General features: G+C 42.2%; 1 protein-coding gene across 1 annotated transcript in view; it reads left to right on the top strand.

Moving 5' to 3' along the window:
- The window catches only part of PLXND1 (plexin D1), a 174,104-nt gene that overhangs the window by 125,575 nt on the left and 31,538 nt on the right, over nucleotides 1-16,991 (top strand). The window contains exons 23-28 of the mRNA XM_056846862.1: nucleotides 1,403-1,517; nucleotides 3,118-3,225; nucleotides 4,295-4,407; nucleotides 10,259-10,366; nucleotides 12,100-12,230; nucleotides 13,702-13,900. Of these exons, the coding sequence (XP_056702840.1) occupies nucleotides 1,403-1,517; nucleotides 3,118-3,225; nucleotides 4,295-4,407; nucleotides 10,259-10,366; nucleotides 12,100-12,230; nucleotides 13,702-13,900 (774 nt within the window). The remainder of the gene's footprint in view (nucleotides 1-1,402; nucleotides 1,518-3,117; nucleotides 3,226-4,294; nucleotides 4,408-10,258; nucleotides 10,367-12,099; nucleotides 12,231-13,701; nucleotides 13,901-16,991) is intronic.

Raw genomic sequence — 16,991 nt, 5'->3', positions numbered from 1 at the left:
TATATATACCTTATACACATAGCCTGAAGATAATTTTATACAATATTTTTAAATAATTTTGTGCATGTGGGGCATCGTGGGGAACCTGCCATTGGCACAACCGGCCTGCACACCTGCCATTTTGTTACCCTCTGTGGACGCTCAAAAAGTTTTGGATTTTGGAGTATTTTTGATATCGTAATTTTAGATAAGGGATACACAACCTGTATACATAATATATCTTTACTTGGCCTTGAGACACAGATAGTGCTGTAATTCACAAATTTGCATAGAAGGGGCATTGCCATTTCTATCCATACATGTATAGGCCAATTGGAACCAGTATGAATTCTGTCCTCAGTTCCACTCGATACCTGATTCTGCTTGTAGTAATGTTTTATCAGTTATTTGTAATATGCCAAGCACTTTTCAGTCCTTCTCTATTTAATAGACCAATATTTTATTTTAGTTATAGTTAAGGTTAGTGTGCATTTCCTTTTTCTCTTCCAAATGAAATATTTGGAAACACTGGAAAATATTAATTATGCTACAGGATTTATGATTGGATACATTTTATTACATTACAGAGGTTGTTCTTGAGAAAGCATGAACAATTCCCAAAGCAGCTTAGATAACTGAGAGCACTTCTCATGTTGTGTTTAAAAGATACACGTTTATTCTAGGGAGTAACAGCCACATCTGAAGATTTATGGGAGTGTGATATCAAAATCATATCTGAAGAAGTGAGATGTGGCTCATGAAAGCTCAAACCTTGTCAGAAATTTTCTTAGTCTTTAAAGTGCTCCTGGACTCTTGTTCTTTTCTGCTGCTACAGACAAACACGGCTGCCCATCGTGATCTATCAAAATCATAGTGTATGCATCTTCTGCCTTGGAGAAAAGTTCAGATCTGGAGCTTATGAAACAGATGTGTTACTGCTGTTCCAACATTGTGCTTTCATTCATCTTTAGGCATGGATGTGGCCTTTTGAAAGTATACCCGTGTCTTTTAAAATCCGCACAAGCCAGGCAGGAGTTGAACAGGTTATCCAAAGCCTCGCAGTGAGCTTCTTCCTGAGCAGGAATTTAAATTCTAATCTTTCAGGATCATAGACTCCAGGAATATCAACAGAGGACCTCCACCACCATCACATTTGATGCCATTGGGTGTGAGGAGCGATTTGGTCCTTTGCTGTAGATGCAGGCACTGTGACAACTACCAACAGGCCTGCCGACTCTAATCAAAACAAGCCCTGCAATTAAATTACAGCACTGTGATTCATTCAGTATTGCAGAGCCAGCAGCTATGCAATTTAAGCTGTATTTGTCTGCGCAGAATATCCCTCCCCTGTAACCTGGTTTCTGTATTGCTTCTAGCTTCTCCTTAAACAACTTGCTGATGGTTCCTTCCTGTCCTTTCTTAGATCCAAGTTGGGAAATTTGTTCAGACTATTGCTATGCTGCACCTTGGAGGAAATGAGATGGCTATTACCGTTTCCATAGTCATCTGCAGTATCTTGTTGCTTCTCTCTATAGTAGGTAAGGGGCAATGCTTGAATCTCAGTGATATGTTCATCTAACCCTGCATTTTCAAAACACAGAGATTCCAAAGTTACATGTGTACCATTGTCTTTGGTATAAGTTTAATCCTAGAAGTGACTGTTTCAAGCTTTAGATGTTTTAAAAGCTGAACCCAAATCCAAGATCAGCCAATTCACCCGCCTTTATTAGAGCAATGGATGAAAAAATATGTAGTGTCAAACTATCTAAAAACCCTTGAAAAATTAACCAGAGCCACACTTATGCATTTTGACACTGAGCAGAATACTGAAATTATATTTTCAATTTATCCTGCTCCATGAAACTCTGAAGACTGGGAATCCTGATCTGGACTCTGATCTGGAGAACCAGGCTTGATTCCCCACTCCTCCACATGAGCGGCGGAGGCTAATCTGGTGAACCGGGTTGGTTTCCCTACTCCTACACATGAAGCCAGCTGGGTGACTTTGGGCTACTCACAGCTCTCTTAGAGCTCTCTCAGCCCCACCTACCTCACAGGGTGTCTGTTGTGGGGAGGTGAAGGGAAGGTGATTGTAAGCCGGTTTGATTCTTCCTTAAGTGGGAGAGAAAGTCGGCATATTAAAACCAACTCTTCTTCTTTTCATCCACCCTGAACCAAGAGGAGAGATGGGGTATAAATCCCATCCCACCTGATCGCTTCTCCTTTATGTTCTTCTAAATCTTTCTGCCAGCTGCCCTCTGCTGCCTCCTGGCTAAAACTTCATTGTTAGCCACTGAGCCAGTGCTAACAGCATGGATTCTAATCGGTCTTTGCTGCTTCGTGAGCCACAGTGTCTCCCTGCCATCGCTTGATTTAATTTGCATTTAATAAAAGTTGGTGCTTATGGCCTATTGATCACTCAAAACCCAGTTCTGGAGACATTGGAACTCTCATGATAATGCAGATTACTGGGGCGTTAAACCTCTTTAAATGGACTTATTGATCAGCCCTTAGGTCTTTCCACATATAATATCCAGGCTTAAATTTGATATGATGGTTACTGTATGCTCATTGTTTCCACCTCTTTTAATTGAATCATAGATAGTCAACACTTGCTTAACCAGCCATGCATTGATTTTGCAAGGCTAAGTAAATATAATTTATTATGTTTTGTTTATTGCCCTTTCACCAAATAAGTTTCTGCTAATCAGTTTCTGATTCCTGTTTTCACTGCTTAACATAGTATATACTTTTTCCGTCCCTTCTGTAAATTATCACGTGATGGTAAATCTTGTCAGGTTTTACTGCAAAACAATGGCTACATCTTAGAGAGTCTGATCAGCATAACAGATTTATTTTAGCTGAGGAAAACATTGATATATTGCAGGAAATGGCTTAGATTGAGTTTTGGGAGCATTTGCATCTATGTACAATGCCATCCTGTATTTCTTGCTGTATTGTTTTTAGTTGTAGTTGGCCCAGGTTTATTGAGCATCAGTTCTGACTACTGAGTGGGCTTACATCCTATGCTAAGCAAAACAGTGTTAAAGCAAGGACTATCTTAAGAATGTACATAAAGATTGCTATCATCACTTCTTATCGTTTTGGCTCTGGCCATTTTTCCTTTCATTTCTCTAGGCCTTTTTGTGTTTTGCACCAAGAGCCGCAGGGCAGAGCGTTATTGGCAGAAAACGCTGCTGCAGATGGAAGAGATGGAGTCCCAGATCCGGGAAGAAATCCGCAAAGGTAATTATTTGTAATTTAGGAGAGTGAAGGAATCGGTGAACATGAACAGCAGAGAAATTTGGCCTCTGAGCATTCTGAGGGAAGTTTTGCAGTCCTAAGACATCCCTTATAGTCGCTGTCACAGAGTGTTAACGAGAATGGACTTGCTGAGCCCCAAGTCCTGTGACTGAGATCAGCTAGCTTTGGTATTGCAAAATGGTGTGATTACTGTTAGCAAACGTGAAGCCGAGTTCTCATATTATGACTAAAATCCCCATGCTATTCTTTATTTTTGGAGGTTTGTGTCGTAATGAAGAAGGTAAATCCCAGCCTAGTGAGTAGGAATCTAGAGGTTCAAACAGTGTTTCTGTAACAATAATTTACTGCATGTATCTGGGGAAATCGCAAGCTTCTAGGCTGTTAGCATTAAACATTATAAATTGATAAACAAAGAATTCTGGGTTTAGAGTCTGGGAGTCTTGGCCATAATGCTGGAGTTCCATTTATTTTTATATTTCTATGCTGCCTCTTCAGAGACTTGCTCAAGGAAGCTTACAATTAAAACAGCATAACAATACAAAAACAAACCATTAAAGTAAATCACTGGATATGTGTGTGCGCGCGCGTACCCACATCATCAAGTCACAGCTGTCTTATGGCAACCCTGTAGGATTTTCATAAACAACTTACAAACTGTCTGTAAAACAGAATTCTTCATCATCAGTGATCATTTAATACAAGGTTTGTTGAAAATTACATATTGCCACTACTTATTATTGTGGTAGAATAGAGATCACCCTGGCTTGGATCGCCCCAGCTAGCCTGATCTCATCAGATCTCAGAAGCTAAGCAGGGTTGGCCCTGGTTGTTATTTGGATGAGAGACGACCAAGGAATACCAGGGTTGTTATGCAGAGGAAGGCAATGGCAAACCACCTCCGTTAATCTCTTGCCTTAAAAACCCTACTGGGTTGCCATAAGTTGGCTGTGATCTGACAGCACTTTACATATATACACACACACACTAAGTAGAGATCAGTTAATTCAACGAACGAAGGTGACTATTTGCTTTTGTGGTTTCTTTGAACCAGGTTTTGCTGAACTCCAGACAGATATGACAGACCTGACCAAGGAGTTAAACCGCAGCCAGGGAATCCCATTCTTGGAGTACAAGTATTTTGTGACCCGAACTTTCTTTCCCAAAGTAAGACTGCATGGCACACTTTGAGTTTTGTTTGTTTGTTTCTGTGGTTTTCTTTATACTGGTCCTAATTTTATCAGTTCTTTCACTAAATGTTTACATTGAAGTATAATACAACTTCTCCGCAATAATGACAAATGATAAACTTAAGCCTCGAAAAATGAGCACCTTTGGATCTTATCTTGTAAATGGCAGCATAGCTTGGTCATGTCTGGGGGTGGGGGCAACCCCATTAGCAAAATAGGACTTTGCACTCAGGAGTCGCCATTGACGTGGCCTCCTCAATCCAGACCAGGACAAATCAGGGCCATTATATGACATCAACACATAAGAATATAGGAAAGGCCATGCTGGATCAGACCACTGTCCATCACATCCAGCAGCCTGTTCACACAGTGGCCAACCAGGTGCCTCTAGGAAGCCCACAAACAAGACAGCTGCAGCAGCATTGTTCTGCCTGTGTTCCAAAGCACCTAATATAATAGGCATGCTCCTCTGATCCTGGAGTGAATAGGTATGCATCATGACTAGTAGCCATGAATACCCCTCTCCTCCATGAACATGCCTACTCCCCTCTTAAAGCCTTATGAGAACATAAGAAAGGCCATGCTGGATCAGACCAAGGTCCATCAAGTCCAGCAGTCTTAGTTATGTCTAAGATATGTCTTAGTTATGTCTTAGATATTTATTAAGCAAAGGTTCTCACCAGTTGTGTTGATTTATACACTACACCCGTCAGCATCACTTAACATCTTCAGTTTTCAGGAAGATGATTGGTTTTGCACTGGGATTTGCTTCAGGAACTCTGTTAGTGATGTCAACTTTGCATTCAAACTTCATCTAAGTCAAATCACATCTGGACATCCTGTTCAACCATGTCTGTTTTCAGATCCATTCATCACAAAGACATGACTATAACAGTACTTGAAGTTGTAGCAGGAAACTTTATTGGGAGGAATAAATAGCATTCACTGGCCTTACAACACCCTGGAAAACTTTTCACAGGTGCAAGTCTTTTCCCTGAGCAGCTCCAGTTCCATTCTGTCAACCTGAATCCAGTCATTAATATGACACCAGTTGCAACACTTTCTTTTTCCCCCAAAAAATGTATTGTTACTTGACTGCCTGGCATTTAATATCTTGCTGATTTAATTTGCTGTGTTCCTCCCCAGAAACAGCTGTTTTATTGATAGTGGGAGAGAGGTGCCTAATTTTTTGGGGGGCAAAGTATTCCATTCATTTCACTATGAGGCATATGCCTAGGTAAGATGGTAGACAATTCAGGGATAAAAGCAAGGCTGAAGATACTTAGCACATAAATTGAATCTGATACATTGCAAAAAAAATTGGCAATGTGACAATCTTAGATGTTATTTTTAGAAAGCAGATTTCTAGTTGTTGTGGCGGGGGGACCCTCAAATGTCTAGTCAGTGTCTGGTGGAAACAAAACAAGCCAGAAGGGGTATTTTTTGGTGGTCTTGGGGTGCCGCTTCAACATTCTGTGACTTGCCTGCTTTTCCCCCCAGTAGCAGCTGTTCCTTGAGAGGTGGGTAATATAAGGCTATTAGGAGGACTATTGCGATAATGGATGCTTTGAACACTGAAAGTGCGATACAAATGCTAAGTGTTGTTTTTATCTCCAACCATGTCTGTTCCAAATGTCTTTGACTTCCTCTCCCCCCCATTCTCCAGTGGTCCAGGGTGGGGCAGTCATCCTCAGTAGTGAAGAAGCTCCTTCCTGGAGGCAGTCAGGGCCGGTAACCTGTTTTAAAACGCCTAGCAAGAGGGGCTTCTCCCTCAGTCTCCCAGTTCCAGCCCTGGCTGGCTGGTTGTTAACTCCCCTTGTTAGGCAGTGCAGTGACTCCTTTTCTCCCTCTGCACTTTCACTGTTGTGGAGTCAGTTTATTTTCTTCCACACGTGCCTTCAATAATGGTGATTTTCAAAGGAGGATGCTGTCATCATTGGTGACATCACAGCACTTTCCTTCTTTAAAAAGGGCCCTAAAATATCAATATATTGCTAAAGTGTTGTAACAAAAGGCTTAGGTCCTGTGAATTGCCAGCTTTTATTTTTAACAAAGCAAGTCTCTAGTCCCTTCCCTCGTGAAGATATACCTTTTTCCTTACCGGTATATCTCTATGAGTCAACTTTTCTAGGATCTTAGGTGGTGGATATTTCAGGGTTGGCTTCAACAGGGATCTCTCCTAAGGGAACCATCCCAAACCATAATCACTGCAGACATCAGTCTTCTGGAAAGGTGGGCTCATTCTGTGGGGAGAGTCTCTCAAGGAACAAGCCAAATGGAGCAATGATCGCCTAGAGCTCTGAGGCATTTACCTTAGCCTTCTCGCCTTCCAAGACTCATTGGCAGAAAAGCACACAATCATTCACATGGACAGTATGACAGCAACAGCCTACATCAACTGCCAAGAGGGCATCAAATCAAAGTCCCTGAATTCAGAGGTGACTCAGTTCTTAAAATGGATGGAGAATTGTCTGGCCTCCATCAAACAGTCCATGTGGTGGGGTCATCCAATGTTGTGGCAAAATGCTTCAATTAAAAAAAACACTGGACCAGACAGAGTGGAAGTAGAACAAAGAGGTCTTTCATTCTGTTTGCCAATACTTTCTAAAGATGTCCATAGATCTTTTTGCATCAGCACATAATAATCAGGTCCTCAGCTTTTTATCAAGGACCAAATGCCCTCAAGCAATGGGAACAGAGTTCTAAACTGCTAGTGGCTGGACCAGCTGTTGCATCCCTTTCCACCAGTGCATCTTCTCCAGAGGTGGGTGATGGTCAAAGCAGAGCTAGTCCTGATACCAACATTCTGGCCTTGTCGAGCATGGTTCCAGGATCTGATTTGGTGGTACCGTTGGTCATCCTCACCTGGCCCTGTTAAAGCTGACAGCCTGGAGGCTGAGTGCCAGTAGTTTACAGAAATAGGCTACCTTTACCAAGTCATTAAGACATTGGCAGCTTCCAGAAGAAACTCCAGTAATAAAATGTATAATAACTCCTGGCAAGTCTTCTGGTCCTGGTGTGGGGAGAAGGCTGTTGTCCACCTCAGGATACAAGTCATAGATATTTTGAATTTTCTCCAAGCTGGGCTAGACAAAGGCTTGAGCAACTGTACCTGTACCCTCAAACAACAGGTGGCAGCCGTTCCTGCAGTAGTAGGGGCTAAGAAAATAAGATTTCTCTTCACACACCCCACATCAAGAGATTCCTCAGATAAACTCCACCGCTGAACCCTCCAGTTACTCATAGGTTTCCAATAAGGAATTTGAAAACTTTGGCCTCATGTCCATTGAAGGAACTCAATTTCAAAACTGTCTTTTTCAGCTCAGCCCATTGGATTTCTGAGTTCCATGTTCTTTCTGTGGATAAAGACCTTTGTGTCTTCTACAGTAACAAGGAGATGCTGAAGACGGACCTGGACTTTATTTCTGAAGTCAATTCCTGCTTTCACAAATTGGAGGATATCGTTTTACCTTTCTTTTGCCCTAATCCCAACATCCACAGGAAAGGGAGTGACATAACCTGGAAATTAGGAGGGCCCTGAGTTTTTACACTGATAGAACTAAGGCCATGAGTGTCAGACTCAGGTGTTTGTCTTTAGCATCCTTCAAGCAAAACCCATCAGGTAATGGCTCTGAAGCAGGTTAGACTTTATTAGGAGCAGAATTAGACAAAGTCAGAAGCTGGTTGCCTCCTGGGCATACAAGGCTACTAATGAGAAATCAGGGCAAGGATACATAGTTTAAATGCATGGCAGACTTCTACAATGGACAGGCAAAGGTAAACAGGCAAGCAGAAACCATGATAAGCTTTCTCAGGGTAGGCAGACATAAAATGGCTATGTAGTTGTGGTAGTTGAGGTAAACAGGATAGACATACCGTACTGGACATAGAAAGCAGGATACTGATACTGTACAAAGGCATGAGAACCAGGAGCACGTGACCAGGGCCTTGACTCCGAGCCAAACCCTGGCCTGCTCGGAGCAAGAGCCTGTGAGGAGCGATGTCAGGCTAAGGCCGAGAGGCTGGGCCTGACAATGAGGAAATCTGACACTCAGTTGTCTCTTTCAGCAAGTTCTATATGGGCTCCAAGTTTTTGGTATCCACCCAGGGAAGATAGATCAGGGGTTGGGTTGCTCTGGCCTATAAAGCTAGGGAGATGGAAACCCTGGTGGAAGTTATGGCTCATTCCTTTAGGCTATCTCCATAGCAAACAGGACATTTCCTTCTTTAGAGATGGTCTGTCAGGCAGCTACGTAGAAGTCAGGGCATACTTCCACCCAGCACTACCGTTGACAAGGAAGTATTTACTGGTACCTCCTTTAGGAAGAGACTCCTCTGACAAGCTCTGACAGTTTAGATGTCAAGTGGCCTGCCCTGGAGTACACTGCTTTTCTACGTCCCACTGATTGTGACTTTCCCACTCTGGACCCCCAGAGAATGGAACGTTTGTTCACTTACCATGACATTCCTTTTTCAGTGGTTCTAAGGTAGGGCAGAGTCCCAGAGGGACAGTATTGTAGCATGGCCTTTTGTTGTTTCTCTGGCTTCCTTTCTGTTTCATTTTAATCGTTGGCTGTTGGGAGTTCGTATGTTGTTTATAGTTAATGAGGAGCTACACAGCTTATGGACTGGTATGGGAGATGGAGGGAGAAACCCCTCCCGCTAGGAACCATGAAAAAAAAGTTTAACAACCCTTACTGCCGCCAGGGAGGAGCTTCATCTTCATTGGATGTGACTGCTCCACCCTAGGACCACCAAGAAAGGAACTTCACAGTATGCGAACAAACTTTCTGCTCCCCTTGCTTCTGCTTTCTCTGCCCCCCTCCTTGCCTTGACGTTCTTGAAAGTGCTCATTTTAGAATTGGAGAGCAAATAAGAAATAAGCATAGTTCCTTAATTTGCACATTTACAGAATTTAAGTCTTCTTCCAAATTATACACAGCTTCAGTTTAACCAACCGTATGAAATAGATCAGAGTGAAACAGCTTTCTCCTTTGCCTTGGGAGACCCAAATACTCAAAAGTCCAATAATCACTAATTGTGTCTTGGTCCTGCATAATTCTGCCTTTTCTGGAGAGCCATGAATATCAGATTAGGCATTTCATAACCTCCATCCCGTGAATGCCTTGTATGGCCCAAATCACCTGCCCGCCCCCCAAACCTAGACCTTCTATTTGTTCATTCAGAAGCCTATACCAAGAGCTTAGGTAAAGGTAGTCCCCTGTGCAAGCACCAGGTCTATACTGACCCATGGGGTGACATCACATCACGACGTTTACTAGGCAGACTATGTTTATGGGGTACCATTGCCATTGCCTTCCCCAGTCATCTACACTTTACCCCCAGCAAGCTGGGTAGTCAGCCTACGTGGTGTTGTGGTTAAGAGTGGTGGTTTGGAGCAGTGGAGTCTGATCTGGAGAACCAGGTTTGATTCCCCACTCCTCCACATGAGCAGCGGATGCTAATCTGGTGAACTGGGTTGGTTTTCCCGTTCCTACACACAAAGCCAGCTAAGTGACCGTGGGCTAGTCACAGCTTTGTTAGAGCTCTCTCAGCCCCGCCTACCTCACAGGGTGTCTGTTGTGGGGAGGGGAAGGGAAGGTGATTACAAGCCAGTTTCATTCTTCCTTAAGTGGTAGAGAAAGTCGGCAATTAAAAAACAACTCTTCTTCTTCTTCATTGCAAGTGACCTCAAGTTATGATGACATCTCTCCTTGCCGTTCTCTAACAATGATGCTTTGTTGGTATGGGGAAGGTGTAATGAATTCAGTCGTGACTCCTTTTTGCCAAACAACAAAATGCCATTTGAATTTTGCTTTGTTTTTCAGTGTTCTTCTCTTTATGAAGAGCGTTATATTTTGCCTTCCCAACACCTCAATTCACAGATGGGATCTCAGATCCAGGAAACACACCCATTACTGTTGGGGGAATGGAAAGTGAGTAACACCAATCATGAATGCAGTTTATTGATGGTTATATCTCCTGGAGTGCTGATGGATGTATTATTTAATTATATTGATTAAAGACTAAACGCATAAGAGGCTACACATGTTGCACGTAATAGTGGAAAGGGACAGATGAAATTCAGCTCCAGGGGAGTAGAAGCAACTGATTTCAGTTCCTCATGTTATGCTGAAAGCTGCAGAAAACAAACTGCTGCAAAAGGCAATAGAATAAACTTGTCTGCATTCAGTCTTTGGCTTACTGGTGAAGGAGCCAGTTACTATGTAGTTTGTATTTTTTAAGTCTAAGTCGGGTGTCAAACTCGTTACAAGGGCCGGATATGACATAAACATCACTTGGTCGGGCCAGGTCATTCCTCGCCAGCCCAGATCAGGACTGGGGGTTGGGGTGGCTGCCTCGGCTGGCTCGCAAATTGGATGAGAGCTCACAAGGGGCCGGATCTGCCTCCCTGGGCCATATGTTTGACACCCCTGGTCTAAGTGCTTTATCCACCATGTCACAAACCATTATTCTCAATGAGAGAATTGAGACTAGAGTACGGATGGCTACAGGAGGTACTGCAAGCTCTTCCCTCCGGCCCCCTACTTCTGATAGCCTGCATTTTTGTCACTTGACAACTATAATCTGCCCCAGTTTTCAGTGTGATTGGCAGGTAGCAGTAGATGGTAGATGGGGCTGCCAGGTGGTAGTACTACCGTTGAGAGCCAGCATGGTGTAGTGGTTAAGAGCGGCTGTTTGGAGTGGTGGACTCTGATCTGGAGAACCGTGTTTGATTCCCCACTCCTCCACATGAGCGGTGGAGGCTAATCTGGTGAACTGGATTTGTTTCCCCACTCCTACACATGAAGCCAGCTGGGTGACCTTGGATTAGTCACAGCTCTCTCAGCCCCACCTACCTCACAGAGTGTCTGTTGTGGGGAGGGGAAGGGAAGGTGATTGTAAGCCGGTTTGAGTCTTCCTTAAGTGGTATAGAAAGTCTGCATATAAAAATCAACTCTTTCTCCTTCCTTCCTTTTGAAAAAGAGGATGCGGATAGTATGGACTACCGACCAATTATAGCCTGTTGCTATTGGCATTTATCCTACCTTAGGCTGGAAGACGTTCTTCTAGCCTAATGAGGCTTCCTCCACCTTAAGTGGCTCTTTAACAGAAAAGCTGCTAAAGTTGGAGGAAGGCTTCAAACTTTGTTCAGTCGATTAGTAGGTTACCAAGTCTCAGTGAAACCAGCTTTCTTTTTAAAATGTTGTTGGTTTGACTGGGGGAGGTTTATTATGGTAGCATTTGAGGTCACTTTATCTGAAGTGGCTATCAAAGTCAGTTCTGACATGAGCAGATGGATCATTCTCATAAAAGGTGAATGGTGTCATATTTTTCTTTTTGTGCATATTAAAGTGTTTTATATTTAAATATGTAATTTTTTTTAAAAAAAACTGTTTTTCCCTTTAATTTTAAAGCCTATCAATAAAATGTATGGTTATTGCTATGCACCAATAAATCCCTTCACATGGAAAGGAGATAGAGAAAATGTCGACATAAATAAATAATAAAATAATATTCTCATTATTGCTTAAAATAAATTAGGCATATTTATAGCACCTGCTGTACATGGTATATACTAGTTTAAAACAGAGGAACCACTTAAGATGGGATTAACAAACACCTGCAAGGCATGTTGCTCTCATCCAGATGGCTGGTTTTGTTGCAGATCCCTGAGAATTGCAGACCAAATATGGAAGAGGGAATTGCATTGTTTTCCACCTTACTCAACAACAAGCACTTTCTAATTGTGTTCGTCCATGCTCTTGAGCAACAGAAAGATTTTGCTGTTAGAGACAGGTAAGACATTCCTGAGATTTTACAGTAACTTTAGATGTCATAAGATCAGTCCAAGTTGTCTGAATCTCTCTTCTACTCAATAATCCTGGATAAATCATGCCGTGATTTTTAGCACTGGAAAGCACATAGGTATCAAAATTGTTAACGAACATATTTATACAACCCGTATAAAGCTGAAATTTGGTATAGACGTAAATGAAGACACTGGTTTCTCAAAAAAATCAGAAAACACATCATTGTTATGCCTCTTGTCCTATATATTTTGCATGATTTCTGCCTTATAGAAGCAAGTCATGCTGCCTCGCCATCAGAGGAGGGTATAGGATTTCCCCATTACATATTTCATCAATCCTTGAACTAGTGGGAAAACAAGAAGAAGATATGGTTTTTATACCCCATTTTTATCTACCTTTTTAAGGAGTCTCAAAGCAGCTTACAATCGCCTTCCCCTCCCCACAACAGACACCCTGTGAGGTAGGTGGGGCTGAGAGAGCTCTTAATAGAACTGTGACTAGCCCAAGGTCACCCAGTAGGCTTTATGTGTAGGAGTGGGGAAACCAACCCCGTTCACCAGCTTAGAATCCACCACTCATGTGGAGGAGTGGGGAATCAAACCCGGTTCTCCAGATTAGAGGCTGCCGCTCTTAACCATTACACGATGCTGGCTCTCAAGATATGTTTTTAATTTCCCTGGAGAGTAAGATTGTCTCCATATCTTTGCAATACAGAGAAACCATGATGAAAATAATTTTATTTTCACTGCTCTTGCATCCTCTGTGTATTGCACTGTGGGTGGAGAAATTAAGGTCCTTTTAGCAGCCACTTACACCTCTAGAGCCACCAACATATCACACACTAGGCTCCATGACATCATCCAAAGTATGTTAGGTGTAAATGGAACAATACTGAAGTCCTGGCTGGTTGTCAGCAAACCAGAAATTAGGTCTACTTAATTCTGATATAAGAATTACCTTTTTCAAAGAAATAGTGATTAGGGTGAGTGCCTAAAGGGCAGAGAGAGGAAAAAAGCTGGGACAGTTGATTGAGTGTGCATACTAGTTAATGTAGAGAAGATCTGAACTATGGGCTTAGCATATCGAAAGATAGCAAAATAGTTCCCCTCGATTAGAACATCAAGCCTTCATGCCGTTGTTTTATTTCTTTAAAAAACAGAACTGTGCCATTTTCCAACTTGCAGGTGTTAACCTTCTCTGTTATCATACAGAGTGCCAGATTAGGGTTGTTGTTTTTCTTCTTCTAACCATTGGCATCCATTTCCATCTAAGGGTGGCATAATACAATGTGATTATGCACAGCTGTGAGACAAATGGTTTGAAACTTCGACGTTTTTTTGAGAGGCTTTGTGAAAACAATCTGGAATGTTACCATGGTTTTAATTTCTGCTAATGTTGATTGATGAATTCCATCTTGCGCTATCAGTCTCAAAATCGCTTGTTAACTCTTCCTCCAGATGCAACCTGGCCTCCTTGCTTACCATTGCATTGCATGGGAAACTGGAGTACTACACCAGCATCATGAAGGACCTTTTGGTGGATCTCATTGACGCTTCTGCCTCTAAAAATCCCAAACTTATGCTAAGGAGGACAGAGTCTGTGGTTGAAAAGATGCTGACCAACTGGATGTCCATATGCATGTACAGCTTTCTCAGAGTAAGGAAACAGGAAATCAGAGCCTTTCGCGATGTGGCAGGGATCCTAAGGGTTCGTTTGGGAATGGCGGGAAAGCCAGTAGCTGAAATGTTAAGTTTTCATAGCCACACAACTACCTGGTGACTCTTGAACAATTAAAGGAAAGCCTGGGCGGGGGGGGGGGGGATTGAATTTTGAAATTTTCTGAAAACGAAACAAATAGGAGAGAAGTTTCCCTTGGCGTAATATGTTCCTTTGGAAATTGTTTGTCTCAAGAGATGGGATTTCCCCCCAAGTTTTATTGGTTTAATTTTGAAGCGGATTATTCTGTCATCTTTTGATGAGTACTGCAAAGCACAAGCATTCAGGATGGGGTTGTTAAATTAAAGTTAGCCAAATAGGTCACTTGAGTTTAGATTTTGTGCAGGGATTTTTATAAACCTGTGACACTTCCTTGTACTGAGTCGGACCATGAATCCAGGTAGCTCAGTATTGCTGCTGGTCCCAGGCAGAGGAGAAAGATCTTTCCCAACTTCTAACATTTTATCTAGAGATGCCAGTGGTTGAACTTGGGTCATTCTGCATGCCTAACACACTCTGCCACTGTGCCATGGCCCAGTTGTTTGGTTATTTTTTGTTGTTTGGCAGGTTCTTCACAACCCTAACAATGGCCTGACAAATATTCAGAATATTTAGATTTCTTTCCTCTGTCCAAGAGCTTTTAGGGAATGATTGGAAGACGGGGGGAGGGGGAAGGAGGTTAAGATACGCCCTTATCTCATTTTATCCTCACAGCAAGGTTGTGAGACAAATTAAGTTGATGGGTAGCGATCTCCCAGGGCCACCCGGTAAAGCTTTTGACTGAGCAGTGGATTTCAGAGTACTAAAACAATAAATACTGTTACAGGATCCGTTGTTGACAGTCTCAAAACAATAGTGCATTTCATTAGGTGTCTCTGAACACTGGGGATTTTACAGTCCATAATTCTTTTTATCGAAAGAATTACAGTCTGACTTTGAGCAAATCTACCCGGAAATGTTCCATTTATTTCAATGGATTGTAGCCGTAATTGTTTTTACACTTAGCAGACCATCATCATTACCATAATAATGTAGTAAGATGACAGCATATTAGAACACAAGAAATTGTCTCTGTTTGGCATCCTATTTCCAGCACTTGCTGGTTCTTAATCTACAAGGGCTGGATTAAAAAAAAAAGATAAAAACAGTAATTCCCATTGATGAGGCTGTATGTTTCAGTTTTCTGGGTTTGTTCAAAATCGCTTAGGTTTCACAATACAATATTTACTAGAACTGCTGGTCTTGGCCCTCTTTCTTTCCAAGGGGCTTTTGTCTGCTCCTAGAAAATTGCTAGACTGATATTTCCATAGCCTAACTAATGAAGAAACCCAAACTGGAACACAAAGACGGCACCTGTTTATGCAAATTTTGTAATTGGCTTTAGTCGCAGATAATGCCTGCATGGGGTATGCCTGAGATTTTGAATTGGCAGTTGTTGGCTGCGAAAAGGTGGTTGAGGTTTGGAGTTTGCTTTCAAGAAATACACCCAAATTTAGTTATTCTTTTAAAAAATACATAGATTAACAAGTTTAAAAATAGAATACAACCAGTTGGAGTCTTGACAAGAATCACAGAGGAGTGAGATCAAAGTGGGATTGCCTGCTCCAGGTTGGGAAATACCTGGAGATTTGGGGGGGTGGAGCCTGAGGAGGGCGTGGTTTGGAGAGGGGATGGACTTTAATGGCTTAGAATCCAATTGCCAATGCGGCCATTTTCACCAGGGGAATTGATCTCTGTCACCTGGAGATCAGTTGTAATAGTGGGAGATCTCCAGCCACCACCTGGAGGCTGGCAACCCTAGATGAAAGGGTGGGTATTTCTACCCTTCAGGATTCCCTTCATTGTTAGGATCTTACGCCCATCTTATTTGTCCTTTTTCTCCCACCCCCCACCCCACCCTGAATTTGCTCATAACTGATCTCAACATTCCACTTCCAGTGAGCGTGCTCTACCCTTTTTTCCACACCTCTAGGGATTCCCCTAAGTATGCAAAAATCCCTGTAAAATGCAGTTGCCACTGGCAGGTTTGCAAGTGGCTTTGTGGAACACTGAATATAGTATAAATACTGATCCATGGTCCCCAGAACGACAAGTCCTTAGATGTTTTATAAAGGGAAAACATGACTGAGACCTCTACATTTGTTCAAGACCTCCACATCTCTTAGTTTTGGTATATACAAATATTCGTTATTTGTGTACATTTGGAGTTACCTCGCTTCCAGTGGGTAGAAAGGTTAAAAGTTTGCTCAAAATGCTACATTCTTTCATGTAGCAAGCATGGTGTAATGGTTAAGAGCGGTGGTTTGGAGTGGTGGACCCTAATCTGGAGAACCGGGTTTGATTCCCCATTCCTCCACATGAGCGGCGGATGCTAATCTGGTGAACTGGGTTTATTTCCCCACTCCTCCACATGAAGCCAGCTGGGTGACTTTAGGCTAGTCACAGCTCTCTCAGCCCCACCAACCTCACAGGGTGTCTGTTGTGGGGAGGGGATGTGAAGGTGATTGTAAGCCAGTTTGATTCTCACTTAAGTGGTAGAGAAAGTCAGCATACAAAAACCGACTCTGCTTCTTTTCCTTCTTCTTTAATGTTCTGCCTTCTAGGAGGAAGTTTACAGTACAGGTATAGTTGACCATCAATGGCAGAATTGAACAAAAAGTTAACATTAGTTTGGCTGAAATGCTGTTTAATGGGGGAAATAATATATTTGTAGCATTTGACTGAAGACATGCATCATCTGAAATGCTTCACATATTTAAATATAATTAGCAAATAAAGTTCATGATGGGAAAAATAAGATGACAAGACTTTACTCTCTCTTTTTTTTTGTACATGCAGTTGCAGACTATGGTGCTAAAATCTGCTGATGTTGCATATACTAGGCCTCCCCAATAAGAAAATGAAAACCTCTTTTGGGACTGGAAAACTCAGCTGGAATCTGATACAACCAGAATCCACTGACTAATTTCTTGTGAAGGTGGACATTATGCAAGAAAACATTTCTGGGAAAACTGAGCTTTATCTTATAGGA

Source organism: Euleptes europaea, chromosome 1 (genome assembly GCF_029931775.1).
Source record: "Euleptes europaea isolate rEulEur1 chromosome 1, rEulEur1.hap1, whole genome shotgun sequence".
NCBI lineage: Eukaryota > Metazoa > Chordata > Lepidosauria > Squamata > Sphaerodactylidae > Euleptes > Euleptes europaea.
Note: the sequence above shows the minus strand (reverse complement) of the source record. Positions and strands in the feature narration are given on the sequence as shown.